The 23,464-nt window shown below is 44.3% G+C and overlaps 1 protein-coding gene across 9 annotated transcripts; it reads left to right on the forward strand.

The window, feature by feature from the left end:
- The first annotated feature begins 339 nt into the window (after positions 1-339).
- SLC25A51 (solute carrier family 25 member 51) lies at positions 340-17,489 on the forward strand. Of its 9 annotated transcripts, XM_058523550.1 has the most exons (6): positions 538-611; positions 4,522-4,646; positions 9,018-9,062; positions 9,152-9,267; positions 11,489-11,640; positions 15,592-17,489. In XM_058523550.1, exon 6 carries the CDS (start codon positions 15,634-15,636, stop codon positions 16,525-16,527), a length of 894 nt encoding a protein of 297 aa, XP_058379533.1. In that variant the 5' UTR covers positions 538-611; positions 4,522-4,646; positions 9,018-9,062; positions 9,152-9,267; positions 11,489-11,640; positions 15,592-15,633; the 3' UTR covers positions 16,528-17,489. The 9 variants fall into 9 exon arrangements, 8 of the variants coding, with proteins under 8 accessions (XP_058379533.1, XP_058379532.1, XP_058379535.1 ...); XM_058523549.1 differs by lacking the exon at positions 11,489-11,640; XM_058523552.1 differs by lacking the exon at positions 11,489-11,640 and having other exon boundaries at positions 9,021-9,062.
- The last annotated feature ends 5,975 nt before the right edge of the window (positions 17,490-23,464 follow it).

The following is a 23,464-nucleotide window of genomic DNA, read 5'->3' on the forward strand; positions in this document are numbered from 1 at the left end:
AACTCGCAGTGCAGTGGAGACCAAGACCTCCAAGTCACCTGAGGTTGAAAAGAAACAGGGTTAAGTGATTTGTACATCCTAAAGCACACAAAGGCGTTCTTCTGTGAACCGCTGACAAAAGGCCACTCCAGGGTCTGATGAAATCCAACCAAGGCTACACAGGGGGCTAGGCGGGGCACATTCAAGACGTCAGCGCTCCCCACCCACAGCCGTCAATTCCCACGATCCTCCCGCAGGCTGCACGCTAGAGAACGCGTTGGCTGTTTGTGACACGCCAAGGCCACCGTAGGTGCCAAGGGAACGGCAAGCTGGCTCGCGCAGCCCCAGTGCCTTATGACTAGTGTGATGGGCGCCCTATACCTGCCCTGCCGCGGCGAACGGCGGCCAGGAGGCGTCGGTCGGCGTCCCCCGACTCTCCGCGGGTTTAAGGAGAGGCGGCGCGGCGCCGTCTTCCTCACGTGACCGGGCCCGGGCGGCGGCCAGCGCGTCCCGCCCCGCCCACCGGAGACGGTCAAGGTCTGCGCCTGCGCGGGCGCTGCTCGCGGGCTCGGGCGCTCGCCGACCTGCGGGCGGGCGGCTGCCGGGCGTGGGGCCGGCGCCCGCGGCGATGGGTGAGTCCAGGGAGCGGGCACAGGGAAGCTCGGGGCTCCCCGGCTCTGCGTGCGGAGAGTGGGAGCACCGAGGGGCTGCGAGCCCGCGGGGGCCCGCCTCTCTCTGCGCGCGCACTGCGCCCCCGGCGCGCCCCGCCGCTCGCGCGCGCCGTCCCGGGCGGGGCCCGTAGCCGCAGGGCCGGGCGGGGAGCGCTCGCGCGGTCGGTTCCCCCGCCTGCCGCCGGGCTGCCCGTGCGAGCCCTTCCTGCGAAGGCGGCGGTGCGATGCTCCGGGCGCGCCCCGCGCGGGGAGGGGCGTCCCGGCGCGCACGAGCCGCGGGGCGGGGCGGGGCGTCGCCTGCGCGGGGAGCGGCGCTGGCGGCGCTGGGACGGCGGAAGGGCCCCTGCCCCCCGGGGTTTGGGCTTCCGGGACCGCTGCCTCCTGAGGGTCACGGACGGGAGGGGCCTTGGCGAGCCTGTCCGGCCCCCTCCCCTCCCTCTTATCACTGTGGGGGATGTGGACGTTTGGAGAGCGGTGAGTTCAGCCGTGCCCTGCTTATTCTGCGACGCCGCGTTGCATGGCGTTGTGGGAAACTCAGTTGTATAAGGCTTTTTTGGGGTGGGGGGGAGGGTCGTTTTGTTCATTGTAAATCTCTGTACCAATTATTTGGTATTAAGCTTAGCTGCATGGACCATGTCGATGTCTCAGCTATATTTACCGTTCGGCGTAGCCTTCATTTTGCCCCTTACAGCTGTACTCAGCTGGTCTTAATTCCCACCTTCTGTTTTTCTGCCTGTAAGCTGTGAAACAGAAGCCCTTAAAGTAAATGTGTACTGCGAGCCTTCTCCGCTCTTGGCTTTGAAAGGAATCCATAAAGTCAAAAGGCGCTAGGACTGGTCAGGTCCGCTAGTGGTTCCAGAGCACAGGTTAGGCGCTTCGGATCTGGAGTCACCCTTAGTACATCTCAGGGAAAAATCGCAAGCCGTTAGCTCTAAAGAGAGTGGACTTACCTGGTCTCTTCTCTTCTTTGGTAGTTTAAGCCTAGAGAAGTGGATTTTTTACTTATGTAGACACTGCCTTGTATGTATAGTAGCGAGATAGTGTCAGAACTAGGACTAGGGCCCAAACTGATCTTGTGAGTGCTGACTCGGGCAGTTCACTTCCTTTGAGAATTACAATTGCCTTCTCCCCGGTTTTTGCACAAAGGCCTTTGTGGTGGGATTACATCTGGGTCGTGCTGATCCATGTGGGCTGTAAATTACAGTGAGTGTTTAGACTTTACACTATTTTCTTAGGTTATAAAAGTTTGATATTTTTATGCAGTTGCTTGGAAGTCATCTTCATCAATTTTGCTTCCTAATGTTGAGATAGATTGAATGTTTTAGGTAGTAAACGTGTAAAATTACAGTAAATGAATTTTGCAATAAATTGCGAAGAATTATCCATATTAAACAATTTAAATATATAAATCAGTTTAGCAACTAAATTTAGCCATGTTCACAGAATAAACATGCAAAATTCTAAACTTCATTGCCAGAGAATACCTAGCACACTCTTCTTCCTTCTGTTTGGTAAATTAAGAACCTGTTCACACCATCCTGGTGTGTAGGATGAAACTAGACGGAAAGCTTTAAATCTGTGAAGTCTGGGAAGATTTCATTACATTCCTTTTTCCTGTGTCCAGGCCTGTTTTTAAAATCTGAGACTCTAAATGTACAATAATGTTCTTAAGATTTCTTAAAATGGTTCAATACAGTGGTCAATAAATGGCTGACTTCTGTTAGCCACAGTTTTCTATTTGTTTAATAACAGTCCCCATTATTACAAGCAGTCATGACAAACTAGATGAAGTAACTTTAATTTGCAAAATTTTGGAAAGTAGTGCAAATACCATTCCAATAAAAATTAAAAATGAACATGGACAAAATTTTGTTCAAATGTACAAATAACTTGGTTTGTATTATCAAGGAGCATATATTGTTAAACAGCTTGTAGATGGCGACTTTAAAATTTAAAATATATTGTTATGTAAGTATGTAAAAATGAAACTTTTTACATTGTCACAAGGTGTTATTGTGTAATCATATATACATTAGTCTTAATATTTTTGTTGATTTTAGCATTGTTTAGTCCTGAAACTTGGAAGAGGAGGAAAGCATTTCTATGCTAAGTTGTTTTTTAAAGATTTTATTTATTTTTTTTTTCCCCCCAAAGCCCCGGTAGATAGTTGTATGTCATAGTTGCACACCCTTCTAGTTGCTGTATGTGGGACGCGGCCTCAGCATGGCCGGAGAAGCGGTGCGTCGGTGCACGCCCGGGGTCCGAACCCCGGCCGCCAGGAGCGGAGCGCACACACTTAACCGCTAAGCCACGGGGCCGGCCCAACTAAGTTGTTTTTTAAATGTTGGTGAATCTTAGAATGGCAAGTGTAGTACTGATTTTTTAAACTCATGTCTGTCAGCTGAAACAGTAACAAGGATGTAGTAAACTAAGTCATCGATAATTATCAAACTCTATACCCTGCAAACTTCTCCTCAAGCATCTATAGAACTTTTTTTTTAACTGGAAATGCCATTTGCTTTAATTGGTTGACAGCACAAAATGTGATAGGCCGGGGTGTATTTTAAACAAATTAAAAAGCTATGTTTTTTCCTCAGTTCTCCCCAAGTCAGGTATATACACAGCCACAAAAATGGTGTGTGAAGGAAAGCTGTCACACACAAGAAGTTTCCTCCTGAGTTACGTACGGGAAAGAGCTGTTGGAACAGGAATGAGCACAAAGACAGCAGCAGACTGTGAAGTTGGGTCTTCAGTGCTGCAGGCGCTGCTGTGCTGTGTGAAGGACTGAAGTGCTGCTGGACACGAAGGGGGACGTCTGCTCGGCTTTTAGCAAAATCCTTCTCCAGGAAAGCGAATCGAAACAACACAGCCAGCAGATCAAGGAGGCTGTAGCTACGTGTCAGAGTGTCAACTTCTCCTGTCTGTGCTAGAAAATCCTGTTTATCCAGAATGGACTAAAATTGCAGGACAAAACAGGGACATTTTTAACGCTTCTTACTTTATCAAACATTTAAGTTCTCTGTTTCTTTCCCCCTCCTGCTATATTTTAGCATGATCCAGCAGAAAGACGGCTGCTCTTAGAATTGGCTATTTTATTTTTCTTTCTGTGGCGAGACTGTCATGGAGCCTGGATATTTCAGGCTCATATGCATCCGTGACCAGTGTCCCACTGTGGTCAGAAAACTTAGTAATGAACTTGGCTTCCTGCTGCTGTTTTGTTCTCTCACTGATGAAGGTCAGCTTCAGGGTGTATTTGTCATTGAACCTTTTGAGACTGGAGGACGGTTGCTGGATATCAGGATCCATCCCTATAGGCTCTTTCCTGTGGACCATGAGAGAGATGTTCCTCTCCTGCTCATAAATAATGAATGTGATGTGATGCACAAAGCCACAACAGGCATGGGCCCTGGGCAGGGGTGTATACAATCCCAAATCAAAGCCCCTATGGCAAAGAAACAGGACATGATACGGGTGGTGAGGTGACCATCAGTTAGACCAAAATTCTCCAGACAATATTTTAAAAAGGAATAAAAGTTTTGCTCAAAGGAAAATACATAGCCTTAAACACTCAAATTATGAAATAAAGACTAAATAAAAATAAGCATCTAACTCAAGAAATTAGAACAAAATAAACCTAGACAAAGCAGGAGAAAAAGATAAGGAGGAAAAGCAAATTTAAAAACTGAAAAATAGTAAAATTGGTAAACTCAAGAGCTGATTCTTTCTTGGGACGGGAGGAATGTAAATTAGGTAAACTGGCTACCCTGCTCAAGAAAAAAGGGAATATAAGTGTACAAGATCAGAAGTATTTTTTAAAACAGCAAGTGCTTTATAAAACTATGTAAATAAACTAGAATTTTTTTTTTTTAAGGAAATCTGTTTATCACAGCTGACTCCAGAAGAGAGAACCTAACAGACCAATAACAATGGAAGAAATTGAGAAAGTTATCAAAAAACTACCATCTCCCGAAACACCAGGCCCAGATGGTGTTACAGGTGAATTTTTTTAACTTTTGAGAAAAAGATAATCTTGATAAGATTTAAATTGTTCACCAGTGTAAGGAAGGAAAAATAATAGATTCTTTTTACAAGACCAATGGAACATTGACACCTGAACTTAACATGAAGATAGCACTAAAATAGAAAACTTGATGTTGTGAATAGTGATGTGAAATTTTAAAGTATTAGCAAATGGTATTTAACGATACATTAAAAAAATATTTCACCATGGCCAAGTAGGATTCATCTTCTTATTACAAGAGTAATTACCAAGAAATATGCTAATGTATACACAAAATAAATACATCAGAAAAGAACAGTAATAATAGCTCATCCTTGTTGAGCACCTGCTGTGCTCCAAACCCCTCTCCTGGATGCTTCACGTGTATTAATTCAGTTAAGTGAGCCAGCCTCTGAGGTGGGTGACATCCTTGTTTCATAAATGAGGAAACTAAGCCATAGGGACATGAGTGACTCACCAGAGGTCACATAGTAGATAAGTGGGGGAGCCAGCGTTTGGAACCGAGGCCATTAGCCATAACTCTTAAATGTTACACTGGTTCTGTCTCCAGTATCCATGTGATTATCTCAGTAGCTTCCTAAAAGCATTTGACCAAAGTTCAAGATAGATTCCTGATTTAGTGGTGGTGGGAAGGGGTGGAGGTAGTTGAACTTTAGTAAACCAGGAATTAATATATATTCCCTTCCTGTGTTTGAAAACTCTCTAAAGGCCCTTATTATCAGTTGATCATTAGAACTAGAAAAATTAAATGCTTTTTTTTTTTTTTTGGTGAGGAAGATTGGCCCTGAGCTAACACCTGTGCCCATCTTCCTCTCTTGATATGTGGGACACCGCCACAGCATGGCTTGATAAGTGATGCATAGGTCTGCGCCTAGGATTCAAACCTGTGAACCCTGGGCTGCCAAAGTGGAGAGCATGAACTTAACCACTATGCCACCAGGCCAGCCCCTGAAATCCATTTTTAATGGAAAACACAGTTTCCTAGTAAATAGCAGGAGGCAGAGGCTTAAGTTATAGTTGCAAATATACTAATTCTTAGAATGAATACAGAATGGAGTTTTGGGAGTTTTAGCATAATTTGTGAGATGAAATTACACTATGGCGCTGGAAAGATGTGCTTTACTTCATGTCTGCAGCACAGTCCCAAAGATGGGCAAGAGTGGATAGTAAATAGGGAAGGTTACTCCAGTGGGAACACATTTTTTATGGGCCAATTAGTCAGTGAAAAAGTGAGTACTTTTGTGTCATGATGATTTGTTTCCCTGTGTAAACTTGAAACTGCTAGGACTTGGATTATGAACACTCAGATGACAAGAACTTCCCGTTGGTCAGACGAAAAGCCAGTGTCATGCTTAATTGTCATCCCTAGAAGAGTTCCCACAAATGCCAAGAAAAATACAAGGATGTTTAGTATTACCATAACTTAATTTTGTTCAAGAAGTAGTTGTCAATTCAATAAGATAGAAGAAAGAAAGATACATATTATAAAGAAGGCAAAATTATTTGTGATATTTTATATCCAGTCATGCATTGCCTAACAACGGGGATTGTTCTGAGAAATGTGTTCTTAGGCGATTTTGTCGTTGTGGAAACGTAGAGTGCATTGAAGGGGAATGAAATTTGCTACCCCAAGGTGTGTCTCTAACATGAGGATTATTTTAGGCTATTTATTTCTAAGAAAAAAAACATTCGAAGTTTTTCTTGTTACTTCCCTCTTAACTGCCTAAAAGAATTCAGATAAGTAAACCTGTCTCAGGAAGCAAGCTATTGCTTTAGGATAACATGGACTAGGTGGGAGACAGGGTGGGAGACAGGGAGGGACCTAGAAAAGCCTGTTTGTTGGGCTGCCCTTTGTGTTCTTCTGTTTCTCTGTGGCCAAATACTGGTTCTGCCACCTGTAAATTGCCTGCCTTCCCTTTGAAGTCCCTGCCTCTCCCCACCCCCAACATCATCTGTCGTTTAGCCGAGGATGCTATTTAAGGGGAGAGCTTTGGCCATTTTGGTGAGTTATTTGGTTTTCCTGAGTTTGTACCATATGTATGTGTTATTAAACTCTTGTTTGTTTTTCTCTTGTTAATCTGTCTCCTGTCAATTTAATTTGTAGACCAGCCAGAAGAGCATAGAAGGGTACAGGAAAATTTCTTCCTCCCCTACAGTGCTTACACAAACCTAAACGGTATAGCCTACTATACACCTAGGCTTTATGGTACTAATCTTATAGGACCACCATCTTATATGCAGTCCATTGTTGACTAAAACATCATTATGCAGTGCATGACTATAGTGGGAATTGAAGCAAATCCACCAAAAAACTGAGAAATAGTAAGAGGATTCACTAAGTTGGCTGGTTCTAACTTTAACACACAAAAATTGGTAGCTTTTTCATATGTAGACAAAAAGCAGTTAGAAAATTAATTGGAAGTATTAATAGCGACTGAAAAGGTATTTTAATACCTAGACATAAGAAATACTTAAGATGTATATGAAAAAATTTTAAAATGCTACTAAAGTTTGTAAAAAGATACAAGTAAGTAGGAAGACACCATATCCTTGTAAGGTTCAATTTTGAAAAGGTGGCCATTCTTTTTTTTTTTTTTTTTTTGAGGAAGATCAGCCCTGAGTTAACATCCATGCCCGTCCTCCTCTTTTTGCTGAGGAAGACTGGCCCTGAGCTAACATCCGTGCCCATCTTCCTCCACTTTATGTGGGATGCCGCCACGGCATGGCCTGACAAGCAGTGCATCGGTGCGCGCCCAGGATCCGAACCCGGGCTGTCAGCAGTGGAGTGTGCTCATTTAACCACTATGCCATGGGGCCGGCCCGCGGGTGACAATTCTTTAAACTTATAAAGTCACTTCCCCTATAAAATACCAACAAGATTTTTGGGAGGAATATGACAAAAATACACTAAAGTTTACTTGGAAAGGTGTGAGAGCCAGGCAAACTGATAAGTCTGATAAGAGTAGAGGGGGAAGCCAAATAGACAATGAAATCTGTTGTGATGCTACAGTAGGTTAAAGCGGGTTGGTGCTAGAGAAGAAATACTAGGCTATTAGAACGGCAGGGAGTGCAGAAGTAAGTGCAGGAGCTTGTGGGTGTTCAGATTATGCTAGCCAGTGATGGAAAGGACGTTTGTCAGTGAGTTTACTGGACCATCTCTTATCTTTGCCTCACTCCTTACACTGAAATTCCAGAGAGGTTACAGTACCGATGATACGTGAAGCCAGAGAAGTTGTGAAGGACGAGTGGATTACTTGCTTATAATTGTAGAGTGATGAAGGCCTTCTGTGGAGGACACACAGCCCAGAAGCCAAGATTGATAGATTTAATATCCAAATTAAGAATTTCAGTATCACGAAAATGATATCAAGTGGAAAAAGTATTTGTCACAATTTAATATAGCTAGGATTGATTTTTTTCATATATGAAGAAATTTTATAAATCAATAAAAAAAATGAGGTGCCTACAGAAAAATAGGTAACATGAAAATTTAGAGTTAAAGAAATTCAAATGGTCAATATTAAATGAAAAATGCTGAGTTTTATTCAGAAGTTTAAATGACAGAAGGAGATTTTCACTCATCAGATTGTCAGAAATTACATATCAGTTCCTGGTGCTGGGAATGGTAGAGAAACGGTCCTGGCCGTGCCCTTACTGGAGATGCAGTCATCGTGAGTTTCTGGGCAGTGTGGAGGAGCTTTCTAATTGACGTGTGGTACTCTTGGAGCCAGCAGTCCCATTCTAAAGATGCACCCTGCAGATAGATGAGGTTGTGCGAGTTCACCCAAGCAAGGTACAAGGTTGCCCATTGCAGCATTTTTTAAAAAAACAAAAAAGGAAAAAACAACAAACAGTGACCATGAATAGGAGGTAGAATAAATGATGTATAATACACCCATTTGATAGAATATTGTGCAGCCGTTCAGAAGGCTGGGGTGTCTCTGTGCTGTTATTAGAAGATTCCAAAATGCATTGTTATATACCTTGATTGTTTCACTTAGTAGTTTGCTCTTTTTGTGCATTTTTTAGTGATGGATGGATAGGTTGGTGGGGGTAAAGAGGGTGGTGGAGTGAGTGTGACTAGTCAGGTGACTAGTAAAGAGGCTCTCACACTAGTCAGGTAAGAGATGAAGGGGATCTGAGCCCGGGGAGTGTGTCCCTGGAGGGAGAAGATGTCTATGTATTTAATTGGTTTACTACTATATTTTTCTCCAAAAAAAAAAAAAACCCACATCTTTTTTAATATGTAAATTTAATCTGTAAATATTTTTCTTAAAAAGTAATACCCATTTGTTTTGTGAATTTTTATTTGAATGATCTATTTGTTGTTTTATTGGATCTACAAGAAGCCCAACTCCAAGGAATCTGGCCTCTCTCGGTCGAGCATACAGGTAACTTCATAATCTAACTGCTTTAATACCTGCCAAGATTAGAAATAATTCCTCTCTCTGAGCCAAGCCTTACTTTATTTAAATTGCAGTGGAACAGATTTTCAGAACACCAGGGGACAGTTTTTACTGTGCCTTTATTTGCCATCCAGGATGGTGCTAAGCAGCATTCAGATGCGAGTCCCACTGTGTCCAGCCCTCAGCACAGGTGAGGTTTCTTTAGATAAACGGGTTTTGGCGCCCACGGGTGGTCTGGCTCCCCTGGTCATGGGGGCAGAAGGTGAAAGGTTGGACCCCTGGCATGTCGAGTTCTATAGGAGTAACCAGGTGACTTTTAGTGGGGAGCAAAGTTCCCTGACGCCTTTTGTGACCTTCCTTGGGGCAGACTTGGGGCCTGCAACGGAATCTAGTCATAGTGCTTCTCAATGAGGGCAAGGTCATCTTTTCTACTAGAAACGTTAGCAAGCCAACTCGAGCTCCAGACAGAGAGGCTTTGGGCCAAAGTGTGCAGATGTTACATTTTCTTCTTAGTACAAGGAAAAGGGCACACAGATCTTGGTATAACATACTTAAGGAAAATCGTTTGTTTCCATTTGCTTCACATGAGAAAGGAGAAAAATAGTACATAGTCGTGTCAGAGGGTCTTGGGATCTTTCTGAGGGTCTCTCCTAACACAGGCGCTCGCCTGCTCCTCCATCCTTGTGTGCCACCCGTCTGTCTCCCACCCACATTACCGCCCCACAGGACGTGCTCGAATCATTCCTCAAGAACGAGATACTGCTGCTCCTTTGGTGCAGGACCTACACCATAGCCTGTGCCACCTTTGGTTAATATGTGCTTCACCCTTACGTGCCTTGGGAGTCCTGTTCCAAGTTCAGGACCCTGCCCAGAGGCTGTGGCCTGCCCTGTCATTCCCTCCGGACCCCTGGTGAATGACCCCTGCCTCTGTGGGGCCTTTGTACCTCGTACATACCGTGTGATTGCATTTATCACACTGTGGTCTAATTATTTGCACGTCTTATCTCCCCTGAGGCCAGGGTCTTGAATTCTCTGTGATCTCTGACACCTGGGGCGGTGTGCCTGGAACGGTACAGGAGTTGACTAAGTTGGTTGGATTTGATTCTCTTAGTGTACTGGGAGGCCTGTGTAGAAGCAGGCAAACAAGAAACTCCCTGCAAAAGTAAATGAAAGTCTTCCTGACAGTGTTATCCTATAAGTCTGAATGAAGCAAATACAAAAACACCTTTATTACAAAGAATTTAGGGAGGAAGGAAACAGATAGGAGGACTGATGCTTGTCGAGTGGACCCTGACTGCGATGCGCACCGCATCCCCAGCGTGGCGTCAGGACCTAGTGGAACGATCTCTTTGGCCGACTTGCCTTCTCACCCCGCAGGGTGGTGGCCTGGCCGCCAGTGTATGTGCAGCAGTTTGCCTTTGGTCACTTCGGAACTTTGATCAGTGTCCCTCTTGGCCTTTCGTCATCCTAATTAGACCTTCATTGTGGTCAGTGTCTCCAGCTTTGAAAGCAGAGTTGAATAGACTGAGACAAATTTAACTTGAAAAGTATAGAAAACGAGGGGCTGGCCCCGTGGCGTAGCAGTTAAGTGCTCGCGCTCTGCTGTTGGCAGCCTGGGTTCGGATCCCGGGTGCTCACCGATGCACCGTTTGTCAGGCCATGCTCTGGTGGCGTCCCATATAAAGTGGAGGAAGACGGGCACGGTTGTTAGCCCAGGGCTGGTCTTCCTCACAAAAAAAATGTGTGTGTGTGTATGTGTGTATATATATATATATATATATATATAGAAAAGGAAAATATAGTGTTATGAAATGAGAAAATATAAACTACCCATTTTAGCTTTTTTTTGTTTATTTTGTTTTTGTTTTTGATTTTTTGTGGGGAAGATCAGCACTGAGCTAACATCTGATGCCAATCCTCCTCCTCTTTTGCTGAGGAAGACTGGCCCTGAGCTAATATCTATGCCCACCTTCCTCTACTTTATGTGGGACGCCGCCACAGCATGGCTCTACAAGCGGTGCATCGGTGCGCACCCGGGATCCAAACTGGCGAACCCCATGCCGCCGCAGCAGAGCGCGTGCACTTAAGCGCTCGCACCACCGGGCCACCCCCCCGCCCCCCCGTTTTAGCTTTTTTATATGTATATTGATAAAAACAGGGTTGTACCATGTCAGTAAAAGATATTCTCCTTACTTTTTGGGTTTTTTCCTGTAACACTTTATTGATCAAAAAAAGGACTCACTGCTATCTAAAATTTCATTAACACCATTAAAAATTCAAAATTAACATACTGAACCTTAAATACTCCTTTATTTTATTTTTATTCTTTATTTTTCTTGCTGAGGAAGATTGGCCCTGAGCTGACATCTGTGCCCATCTTCCTCTATTTTATATGTGGGATGCCTCCACAGCATGGCTTGATGAGCCGTCCGTAGGTCTGCGCCCAGGATCCGAAACTGCAAACCCCAGGCCACCGAAGCGGAGCGCGAAAACTTAACTGCTACGCCACTGGGCCGGCCCGCAATACTGCTTTATTTGTACTGTCTACATGATATCCTTTCAGGTGATGGATACATCTTCATTTATGCAGTGCGTCCCTTACTGTGGAGCATTTAATTTTTATTAAGTATTTCTGTTAAGAGCACTGTTGTGACTGTCTTGTAGTTGAATCTTGTGATTGTTAGATTTTCATATAGTGAACACCCTGTGTTAATAAGTATTTCCCTAGGCTGTATTCTTAGGAGGAAAAGTGCAGCTGTGTGTGTTCTGTATTTCGCTACGTGTCTGTGGCTCCTGCAGATGGAAGCTCCTCGGAACTGACGCTTTCTGGCCCTCTGTGCCTCGGCTCTGCACCTGACCTGCCTTCACAGCGGTGACACTTCCCTGCAACGGCTTTTGTCCTGAATGCTTAGAGTTGACGGCAGCATGTGTGTGGTGTGGGGAGGAAAAAAGATAAGGAAACTTGGTTTGCTTGAGTTTTTTATGTTTTTTTGTGATAGGTTAAAGACCTAAATGGTTTATCTGCCCTGTTTTCTTTTTCTCTTTATTTACCATTGAAACCCTTACATGTAATCTTTTTTTTATTGTGGTAAAAAATACATATAAAATTTGCTATCTTAACCGATTTGAAGTGTACAGTTAATAACGTTAAGTGTATTTATATTGTTATAAAACAGATCTCCAGAACTTTTTCATTTTTTTTTTTTTGTGAGGAAGATCAGCCCTGAGGTAACATCCATGCCAATGCTCTTCTTTTTTGCTGAGGAAGACTGGCCCTGAGCCAACATCCGTGCCCATCTTCTCCTACTTTATATGGGATGCTGCCACAACATGGCCTGACAAGCGGTGCGTCGGTGCGTGCGCGGGATCCAAACCCAGGCCGCCAGCAGCAGAGCACGTGCACTTAACTGCTATGCCATGGGCCTGGCCCCCTAGAACTTTTTTTTTTTTTTTTTGTGAGGAAGATCAGCCCTGTGCTAACATCTGCCAATCCTCCTCTCTTTTTTTTTTTTTTTTTTTTTTGCTGAGGAAGACTGGCCCTGGGCTAACATCCGTACCCATCTTCCTCCACTTTATATGGGCGCCACCACAGCATGGCTTGAAAAGCGGTGTGTCAGTGCGCACCTGGGATCCGAACCGGCAAACCCTGGGCTGCTGCAGTGGAGCTCACGCCCTTAACCGCCTGTGCCAGCGGGCTGGTCCCCCAAGAACTTTTTCATCTTGTAGAAGTGAAACTATACCCATTAAACAATAACTCCCTGTCCTCTCCCCCACCCCCGCCCCTGGCAGCCACTGTTCTAATTTGTGTCTTGCTGAACTTGACTACTCCAGGTACCTCATGTAAGTGGAATCATACAGTGTCCTTTTATAACTGGCTTATTTCGCTTGGCATAATGTCCTCAGGTTTCATCCATGTTGTAGTGTGTAACAGGATTTCAAATCTTCCTTTTTTTTTTTTTTTTTTGATGAGGAAGATTGGCCCTGAGCTAACATCTGATGCCAATCCTCCTCTTTTTGCTGAGGAAGATTGGCCCTGGGCTAACATCTATGCCCATCTTCCTCTACTTTACCTGTGGGATGCCTGCTACAGCATGGCCTGATAAGTAGTGCCTAGGTCCTCGACTGGAATCTGAACCTGTGAACCCCGGGCCATCAAAGTGGAGCGCGTGAACTTAACCACTACACCACTGGGCCGGCCCCAGGATTTCTTTCCTTTTTAGGGCCACATAGTATTCGTTGTATGTGTATACCACGTTCTGTGTGTCCATCCGTCCGTCAGTGGACACGTGGGTTGCTTCTGCCTCTTGGCTGCTGTGAATGCTGCTGCTGTGAACGTGGGTGTGCACATATCTCTTGGAGCCCCTGCTTTCAAGTCTTTTGGATATTTACCCAGAAATGGGATAGCTGGATCATAAGGTAGTTCTATTCTTAATTTTTTGAAGAACCTCCATATTGTTTTCCATAGTGACTGGGCCATTTTACATTCCCACCAACAGCGCACAAGGATTCCAGCTTCTCCACATCCCCACCAACACTTATTTTCTGTTTTTTTTTGTAGTACCATCCTAATGAGTATGAGGTGATACCTCGTTGTGGTTTTGGTTTGCATTTCTCTGATGAGTGATGTTGAGCATCTTTTCATGTGCTTGTTGGCCATTTGTGTATCTTCTTTGGAGAATTGTCTGTTCAAGTCCTTTGCTCATTTTTAATCAGGCTATTTAATTTTTTGTTGTTAGAGTTAAACGTGGTCTCTTACTGTTGAGGAATTAGAATCCATTTTAAAATATTTGGTCTGATGTATCTACCATACAATAAAATTACCACATAGTGCCCAAATAAAGGTAGTTTCTGGGACTGTTTCTGGGGTGGAGGACTTGTTCTTGATGATCCAGCTATTTGGGTCCCTTTTTGGGGAAAAGCAGCCTTAGATGACTGGCGAGGAACGGTCTTGCCATGTTAAGGGAGCAGGTGTGTTGCTGAGGAGAGCTTGGCCTTGGCTCCACTCCTGGGCGAAGCCTGTATGCTGAGGCTTCAGGCCTTTTTCAGCGTGGTCTGGTATAGCCGCCGTCAGTCCCAGGCAGCCTCCCAAGGTTGCTGCCATCTGTGGTGTGGTAGTGGGCACATGAGCCCTGGAGTCAGACCGGCTTCCTTTCAAGAGGCCAGCCCTTCCAGTTACTGACGACCCTGGACGAGGGAGAGGATTGTGTTTTTCCATCTGTAAAACCGGGAAAATGTTTAGTTTATGGAGTTGTTTTGAGAATTAAATATGTGAAAATTTAGTGTATAGTACCTACTTACAAGCCTTCCGTGACCCTGTTCTCCCAGCGTCCATCTTCCCAAGTGCATGCTTGGTGTCCCTCTCGTGTGCTCCTACAGCAGCTGTTCGTCACAGAAGCTGTCACTGTGGTGTACCTGTCTGCCTTGGCAATCTTCTGTTTCTTGCAAGTTCCTTGTCTTTGAATCATAGCGCTGAGCAGAGGGCCTAGTTCGGAGTAGATACTAAGTGTTAGCGAACAGAGTAAATGAACGCATGTCTTGCTGTTGCGTTTCTCATGGGAGGACTTGGAGTCTGTTTCACAGGATAATGGTATATACTGTACTGTAGTGTAGGTAATGCGTATGAACTAGTCCAGTAGTCCTCACATTTTTTGGTCTCGGGGCCCTTTTACACTTAAAAGTTATGGTGGACCCCAAAGAGCCCTTATTTATGTGGATTAGTGCTCATGGTCTTAGACATAAAAATTTTAAAATATTTATTAATTCACTTTATTTTTTATTTTTATTTTTTAATTTTATTTATTTATTTGTTCCCCCAAAGCCCCAGTAGAGCTGGGGCCGGCCCTATTAATTCACTTCAAAATACAGTGATAGCACCGGCCCTGTGGCTTAGCGGTTGAGTGCGCGCGCTCCGCTGCTGGCGGCCCGGGTTCGGATCCCGGGCGCGCACCGACGCACCGCTTCTCTGGCCGCGCTGAGGCCGCGTCCCACATACAGCAACTAGAAGGGGGTGCAGCTATGACATACAACTATCTACTGGGGCTTTGGGGGAAAATAAATAAAATTATTAAAAAAAAAAGTCTATAAAATAGCAGTGATAAACCCATTACATGTTAACACATTTTCATGAAAAATAACTATTTTCCAAAAGAAAAAAACATGTAATGAGAAGATTGTGTTGTACAGTTTTGCAGATCTCTTTGATGTCTGGCTTAAGAGACGAGTGGGTCTCATATCTGCTTCTGCATTCGGTCTGTGTGATAAGTTGTTTTCGTTGCAGTAGGTGCAGAAGATCCAGCCTCGTACAGATGTGTAGTTGGAAACGGGAGGGCCTCCTGGACCCTCGGAAGGGGCTTGGGGGCCTCCAGGGTCCTCGGTCAGCACTTGGAGCACTGCTGATCCCGTCTAAAAGGGAAAATGCGATAGTGTCCAGAAATTGGAGGAAGCATTAGGGCAAAATTCCGTGTGTTTGGCGCTGTATTTGAAGGTTTACCTATTGTCATTTTATTATTTGTAGGTTAGAAAAACTCCTTCATGAAGAAGGAAGATCTTAAGCAACATGGTGGATTCAGAAGCTCATGGGAAGAGGCCGCCACTCCTGGCGCCTTCACAGCAGGACGCGCCAGCTGGCGCTGCAAAGGTTGGCGAGGCGAAGCATTACTTGTGTGGCTGCTGTGCGGCCTTCAACAACGTCGCCGTCACCTTTCCCATTCAGAAGGCCCTCTTTCGGCAACAGCTGTACGGAATCAGAACGCGGGACGCAGTCCTGCAGCTGAGGAGGGATGGGTTTCGAAACCTGTATCGCGGAATCCTTCCCCCCTTAATGCAGAAGACAACCACGCTGGCGCTTATGTTTGGTCTGTATGAGGATCTGTCTTGCCTTCTCCGTAAGCATGTCAGCACCCCAGAGCTTGCAACCCGCAGCATGGCAGCACTGCTGGCAGGGACAACAGAAGCGGTTTTCACTCCACTGGAAAGAGTTCAAACATTGCTTCAGGACCACAAGCATCATGACAAATTTACAAACACCTATCATGCTTTCAAGGCACTGAGATGCCACGGAATGAGAGAGTATTATCGAGGCTTGGTGCCCATCCTGTTCCGTAATGGATTCAGCAATGTCCTTTTTTTTGGCCTTCGAGGGCCCATCAAGGAGCACCTGCCGACTGCCACGACTCACAGTGCTCACTTGGTCAATGATTTTATCTGTGGAGGTCTGTTGGGTGCCGTGTTGGGGATCTTGTTTTTCCCAGTTAATGTTGTAAAAACTCGCATGCAGTCTCAGATTGGTGGGGAATTCCAGTCTTTCCCCAAAGTTTTCCAAAAAATCTGGCTAGAACGGGACAGGAAACTGACGAATCTTTTCAGAGGTGCCCATCTGAATTACCATCGGTCCCTCATCTCTTGGGGCATAATCAATGCGACTTACGAGTTCTTGTTAAAGATTATATGAACGAAGTCACTTAAGTGCCATTTATCAACTGAATAGACCTAAGAAGAGTGCAGTTTGGCCTCATTCCTAATTGGCCGATACAAGTTGGTGTCATAAGTCCAGGGCACGGTGAATTATGGGCAAAGCTGTTTTCCTTAAGCCCCAACAAATTCGGAATAAAAGGTTTCAGTAGGAAAATTTGAGGAATTTTGTTTTTTGTTTTTTTTTATTGTTATCTGAGAACTTTAGGCTAATTGCTTGGTTAATAGCTGTCTATCTGATGGCTTTTGACAAGGAAACTAATAGCCAAGATACCGTTTTTTCTGTAAAAGTCTTTAAACCTTCTGGATTGAAACGTAAGGGCCATGAGCAGCCAGACAAAAGGCTGTCAGGGCCCCGTGAATTCTCAGGCTGACTTCTGTTACTCCATCTCTGGCTTCTCTGCTCTTAGGTGGAGATGCAAAGGGTAGACTTTGTTAGACTTATACATGGTAGGACAACGGAGGAGAACAGAGAAGAAAAACAGCTTATTAGATGTAGGCTTTTCATGATAAATTGCTTGTTTTAGTTTTGAAACTAAGCAGCTGTTGGGATTGTCATCTAAACTATTTGTTTAGACGTGGTCGACTCAAGCAGCGAGTGAAAGCTCCCAGTTTGCTTTCTAGGCTTGAAAGTTTTCTGTTTAGTTCTGAATGGGACCTGCAACCCTTCCAAAATATCCTTCCATTAATTTCACTTATTTCATTGCCAAAAGATGAGGAAAGTTAAATTTTGTTATAGGCATTTCAGCCTGTTATGTTTCATATTAATTGCATGTAGATCAAATTTGGTTTAGCTCCATTTCTTTGACTTATTGTTGCCAACTTCTTGAAGAGCTTTGGGGTTGTTTTATTTGAGTAGTAGTTTGTCATATTCAGATATCTTGTTCTCTTGAAACTCTGCTTTTAAACAACTACTTTCATAAAATTTTATTTTGGAAGTCTCTTGTAGGATCCCAGATTTTTTCTGGTTTCTGAATGTTACGGAGGAGGGGGACGACTCAGGATACCTTTCACTCCACAGTGTCAGCTGTCTTTTTTATTTTTCTCTTGGAAATAGAGACTTCTAGGATTTTTACATTTTGGGAACCCAATTTTACCATTTTATCATTAAAACAATAAGACAATTTGAGAGGATAAGATCTAAATAAAGAGCCAAATAAATCCAAATAAAGATATTTGAAGGGTTAGTTTTAAATTCTAGTAGTTGGTGATAGCTGGATGGCACGCTCATCCCTTAGCTAACAGAAACCTACTTCTCCAGGAATCAGGTTTTAAAATAGTTTTTCCAGACAAGTAAGGCAAAATGACTCATATACCACTTGAATAACTAGTGAAACATAGGAAATATCCTAGAAAAGTGGTTCCTCAATCTCCTAAAAATCCACATCTGTAAATATTATGTAGTTAAGATTTCCAGCATCCAACATGGCAGAGCAGTTGGGTTTCTTATTACCGGTTTTTCTTCATTCTGGGTAATTGCGTATGAATATGTGCACATACCGACCAAAATAAAATCAGGGTCCCAACTGGTAGTTGACTCAGTTTCTGGGCAGATAGTCCAAAAAAGATGTTTACCTCTAAATGCAGTGTGGCTGGTCAGCTACAGGGAACACCTTTCTTCCAGCTGTGAAAGATGCGGAGGCGTTGTGGAGCATGCTCCAGGCAGTGGAGAGGCTCAGTGGCTTGACAGCAGCTCTGTTTGACAGTGCTGTGCTGGAAATTGTAGTTTACTTTAGAAACCCAGGTGTCGATGTAAGGATTTCAGAAAACAAGAACTTGACACCTAATAAATGTGAGTAGCGTCCTTTGGCTTATTGAATAGAGTCAGGGTTTGAAGTGGGTTGAGTTTCAGAAATGAATGATGAAGGCACTGCGGTGCCTGACCCCTCATTCACGTGTGCGTGTCCCTCAGCACTCGCGGGTGCGTCCCGGCGCACAGCGTGTGGCAGGTGCAGTGGGCTGGGCTTGTGCCCTTGGGATGGACTTGGCAGGGCTTGCTTTTGTCTATACACTCCACGAAGCGGATAGAAATCTGAGTTCTAAAGCACTTTCGTGAAGTGAGAATTCAGAGGAGGATGCTTTGGTTTCTGCTGTCTCCATTGTGTGGTGTTTAAAAACAATAAATATTTTTAATGGTTTTAATGGTCATAATATTTTTGGATTTCTTTGTTACTTTTTACACCTTTTGAAGACCAAACTGCAAGTACGTTACCAGGGATGGTTTGGTGGTGTCCTATAGACTTCTTAAATGTAACAAAAAATTCAGAACTTGTGGTAGCCGACAGCTTTGTCTGAACTTTAAAATAAGTCAAAATGTGTTATTAAGAGATTCTAGCTATTGTTTTTACCTTCATTGTGAACTAGTATGGTTCACAATTTCATAGTTTTGAAAAGGCAAACATGATCGAATAACTTTGTCTGGAAAGCTTTAAAAGTGGCCTTTCTGTCACATACGTGCCGCAGGCGGCTCACGAGCACGGGGCGTGTCTGGGCGCGCCTCCTGTACTTCATGGCTGATGCCACCCGAAATATGTTCTTGGTTCTATATTTAACACACTTAGAGTGGTTTGAGCCCTCAGGACTGCACCACAGAGCAAACACAACCTCTATATGGTGGCAAATTTGTGTGTCTTTGTTTCATTTGTGGTTGGAGACAAAGTTGATGTTTTTGTCTCAATAGTCGATATTCATCTTCCCTTGCGGTTGCTCATATAATCACCCGCTATGTATTGTGGACTGTGCAATAAACAGAATTGTGTATATGGAGACCTGAAATTCCCTAGCTCGATGACAGTGGTGACACTCAGTTACGAGGCTCTGCAGACGTGCGAGGGAATGACGGGCGGTCGGCAGGCTGTGTGAAGTGGGATCTGGGGGCAGCCTGGTGAGCGATCACGTTGACCCACACCGGTTCTGCGTGGATGACAGGCTGTGGTGCGAGGGTGCAGTCAGGAGGAAAGTGGGATGGGAGGTCCCGTGTGGAGAGGGGGAGGCACTCAGACTTGACTTCCTTTAAATTAAAATAATCATCTTTGTTTTCTCATGTGCATGTAAATGCGTATCAAAGACTTGAACAGGCATTGTCCATAAATTTGAGGACTTTTTGTACTTAACGCTATATTTTTGCTTAATATTAAATATCTGCTTGAGTGGCTCCCATGTTGTGGGGTAGTCTCCACATATTTCCTTTTTTAAAGGTTCTTTATTAAAAGTGGTTAAGCACACAAGGCTGTTTTTGTTTATATTTTGTTTGATATTTTGAGTTTTGTGACTATATCAGTTTAAATGAAATCTGTTAAATGTTTCAGAGTTAACATGCTTCTTTTGGTAATTCTGTTTGGAATAAAGTTGTTTTTTTAAGTCCATTCTATTTGGTCTTTTCTTGTGGTTGAGTTACTAGCACTTTCCTTTTTTGTGGTAGATTAGTCTATTAGTCTTTTTGTTAATAAAACATTTAGCACACGACTCTGACTCCTAGCAACTTCTCTGATAACTTTGTAGGTAGAACAATCCTTCATTTATCCATCTTGTTTGATCAAGAGGAGTTCCAGAAATGTTAATTTTCCAGATGGCTTTAACTGCAAAGCGTTTTGTTTTTTACAAGTTTTTCTCACATGAAATAAACTTTTCTCTACAGAGTATAAACTCTTGGTAAATTGAGCTTATCAATAATTTCTGTGTAATAGTGTGCATTCAGGTCATGCTTGCCTCCGAGCTGCATGGTCTAGAGGTTTGTACTTTTTGAGTTTTTTATGTCTGCTTTTGACTTCATAGCTGCTTGTTTCTGTTAGGAGATTGTGCTGTTGGTTTACACATTAAATTGTAAGGTGCTCCCTGTCTCGAGGGATAGCCGAGGTTGCCTGATGAGGACCACTGGGTAAGGGAGCAGTTCCATATAATGCTGCTAAAACCCCAGGTGAGGGTAAAAATTCATTATAAAAGTGAATATCCTGACCTTTAGAATTGATGAAAGGGGGCTTTTACACATCATCTGATGAAATGTCATTTTAAGCTGCCTACCGCAGCCGGTACAGAGTGAGGGGAGGAGGTACCATTTCTCGAGGTGTGACCGGAAGGGGCCTGGGGGAGCGTGAACAGCCGTGGAGGGCTCTCTGTCTCCAGGAGGCTGGCTCCCAACTTAATCCATTTAGTATCTGAAGTTTCCTATAGGGAACTTGTTTTCCTGATAAGCATATCTGATTTTGAAGTAGAAATTGAAGCTAAAATAGGATTTATCTAAATTCTCATCTCCCTTCAATCCGTTCCGCATATTGCTGTAATTTTTTTAGATGAAGTGATCTAGGCCTTGCCTTCCTTACTGTCAACTCCAGCCCCAACTGCCCTGCCCCGTCACCGCCCTCCAGTCTCAGGGACTTCTACGCTCAAAGCCTGCCGGCCTTTACCCAGGCAGGGTCCCTCTGCCCTGAACACTGCCCCCTTCCTGGTCACCAGTAGCTCGTGCTGAGGCCTTCAGATCTCAGCGCTAATGTCTCAGGGAAGCCAGCGCACACATTCAGGACTGAGGTTCCCCTCTTAGGCTACCGCACCCCTAACAAAATGTGGTTGTTTTCACTACACTGTGATTGTTGGATGCCTCTTGCCCCTCCGAATGCCAGCTCCATGAGGCAGGGACTCCGCTCCAGTTTCCACTGTTGCAAGCGCTGGGCACGGTGCCTGCCACCTGGCAGATGTCTCAGAAATATTTAAGAATCAAGCGATTGAAAGGACACGTGAGTATTCAAGATCACAGTGTTCTGGAATATCCTGTCTGACCTTCATTCCTTGATGGGTCATGGAGGTTGTTTAAGGAAAACATTTTTACACTGCTCAAGCTGCCGTGACAAAAGAGCACAGACTGGGGGGGGCTTAAACAGCAGACACTTACTTCTCACAGTTCCGGAGGCTGGGGGTCCAGGATCAAGGCACCGGCAGTTGGTTCCTGGTGAGAGGCCTCTTCTGGGCGTGCAGACTCCTCACTGTGTCCTCGCGTGGCAGAGAGACCCTCGTGACCTCGTCTCAACCTAATGCCCTCCCAAAGGCCCCACCTCCAGATACCATCACATCGGGGGTTAGGGCTCCAACATACAAGTTTTGGGGGGACATTCAGTCCATAACATATGAGCTAAATGATAAGACTTCTTTATTCTCCTCCTGTGCTCTGAGAAATCTCCAGCCAATTTGAGATGAAAAATTTGTGCATGAGTCAGGATTCGAATTACAGGCACCCCATTTTTCTTACCCCTCCTTGTGCTGTTTGTCAATTGTGGAACTCAGCCGAACAAAGTTAATGGAGAAGGGCAAAAAAAGTATTCCTTAAAATAATTAGCGTGTCATTGCTGCTTTGTGACTGTGGAAGTGCCATGCTGTGAAGGCAGTGACTTGTTTTCATTGTTGAGGGCAAACCACCTCTATAGGTGCTCGACCTTTCCTCATCAACAGAAAGAGAACACTCAGCGAGTCCTCTTCCAGAACCAGTCGTTCTTAGTCAGCAGTTACTCCTGATACAGAGCACACCGGAAAAGGGGGTGCATTTAGTTACACTGAGATGCTACCTTTTTTTTCAGATGATACTGGGAAAAAGAAACACTTCATCTTCAGGGGTTATCATGTCTATAGTAGTAAGAGGCTCCTTTCCCTTGGGCAGAAAGAAGCTTCAGAACTTATCCCTTTCATATTTTTTTGGAAAACGGGTGATTAAATAAGAAATTTCTGGGCCGGCCCGGTGGCCTAGCAGTTAAGTGCGCGCGCTCCGCCACTGGCGGCCCGGGTTTGGATCCCGGGCGTGCACCGACGCACCACTTCTCCAGCCATGCTGAGGCCGCGTCCCACATACAGCAACTAGAAGGATGTGCAACTATGACATACAACTATCTGCTGGGGCTTTGGGGAAAAAAAGGAGGAGGATTGGCAATAGATGTTAGCTCAGAGCCGGTGTTCCTCAGCAAAAAGAGGAGGATTAGCATGGATGTTAGCTCAGGGCTGATCTCGCTCACAAAAAAAAGAAAAAAAAAAAAATTTCTACATTTTCTTTCTACGAGTGCTCCCCACTCTCCACTAAAAAACAGCTATAGTTTTGAGAAGGATAGATAATAGGAAAAAGTGGGTATGTATGTGAACCAAGTACTTTCCACTTGTAATTTGTGTGTAAAATATGAAGGTAGAGTGACAAGTCGGGAGGTGAGGGCCTGACCTGGGAGAGAGAATAAGTTGCTGGGCCTTGAGAAAGCCAGTGAAGTCCAGGAGGATTAAAGGTTTGCTCGTGCTGTTTGGAGCTCTTTGGAGCTCTTCAAAGCTTCTGCCCGTTGTGGTCCGGGGACGGAAAAGCGTATTGTTTATATCAACTCAAACTGGAGGAAAACAGAATCCCTAATAATTTCAATTTGTGCCTTTTGTAGTTTCTTCCTTGTTTATTTTGTTTAAAAAATTTGCCTTACATCTGCTCAGTACTGTAAAACTGCCCTTTTCAGGAGAAATCATTTTGAGTTATAAGATTCTAGACTTGTAGAAAATACAGAGCATTGGCTCCCTGAGACATAGAACTTGAAACCTCTCTTGACTGCCTGCTGGCTCCCAGGCCAGAGTAGGTCTCCTCCTGTGGCATGTGATGGCTGTCTCAGCCCTGGCTCTCCCTCTGTGTTTGTGCCGTATCCTTCAAGACAATCTGAACTCCTTGAGGGCAGGGACTGTCTTTCTGATTTTTGTATCCACAGACTAGAGGTTCTCGTGATAAATATCTATTCAGTGAATGAATCATAATCTGATCCCAGATGTTGTCTTTATCACTATCATTATTCCTGTTTCAGAGACACTTAGAATTTCTTAGCAATTTGTCTTTTAACAGTCTTCATGGAGAATACATAGCGTATGCTCCCATTTACATGAAGTTCCAAAAGGGGCAAATCTATGGTGGGGAAAAA

This window comes from Diceros bicornis, chromosome 28, assembly GCF_020826845.1.
Source record: "Diceros bicornis minor isolate mBicDic1 chromosome 28, mDicBic1.mat.cur, whole genome shotgun sequence".
In the NCBI taxonomy this organism is placed as follows: Eukaryota; Metazoa; Chordata; class Mammalia; order Perissodactyla; family Rhinocerotidae; genus Diceros; species Diceros bicornis.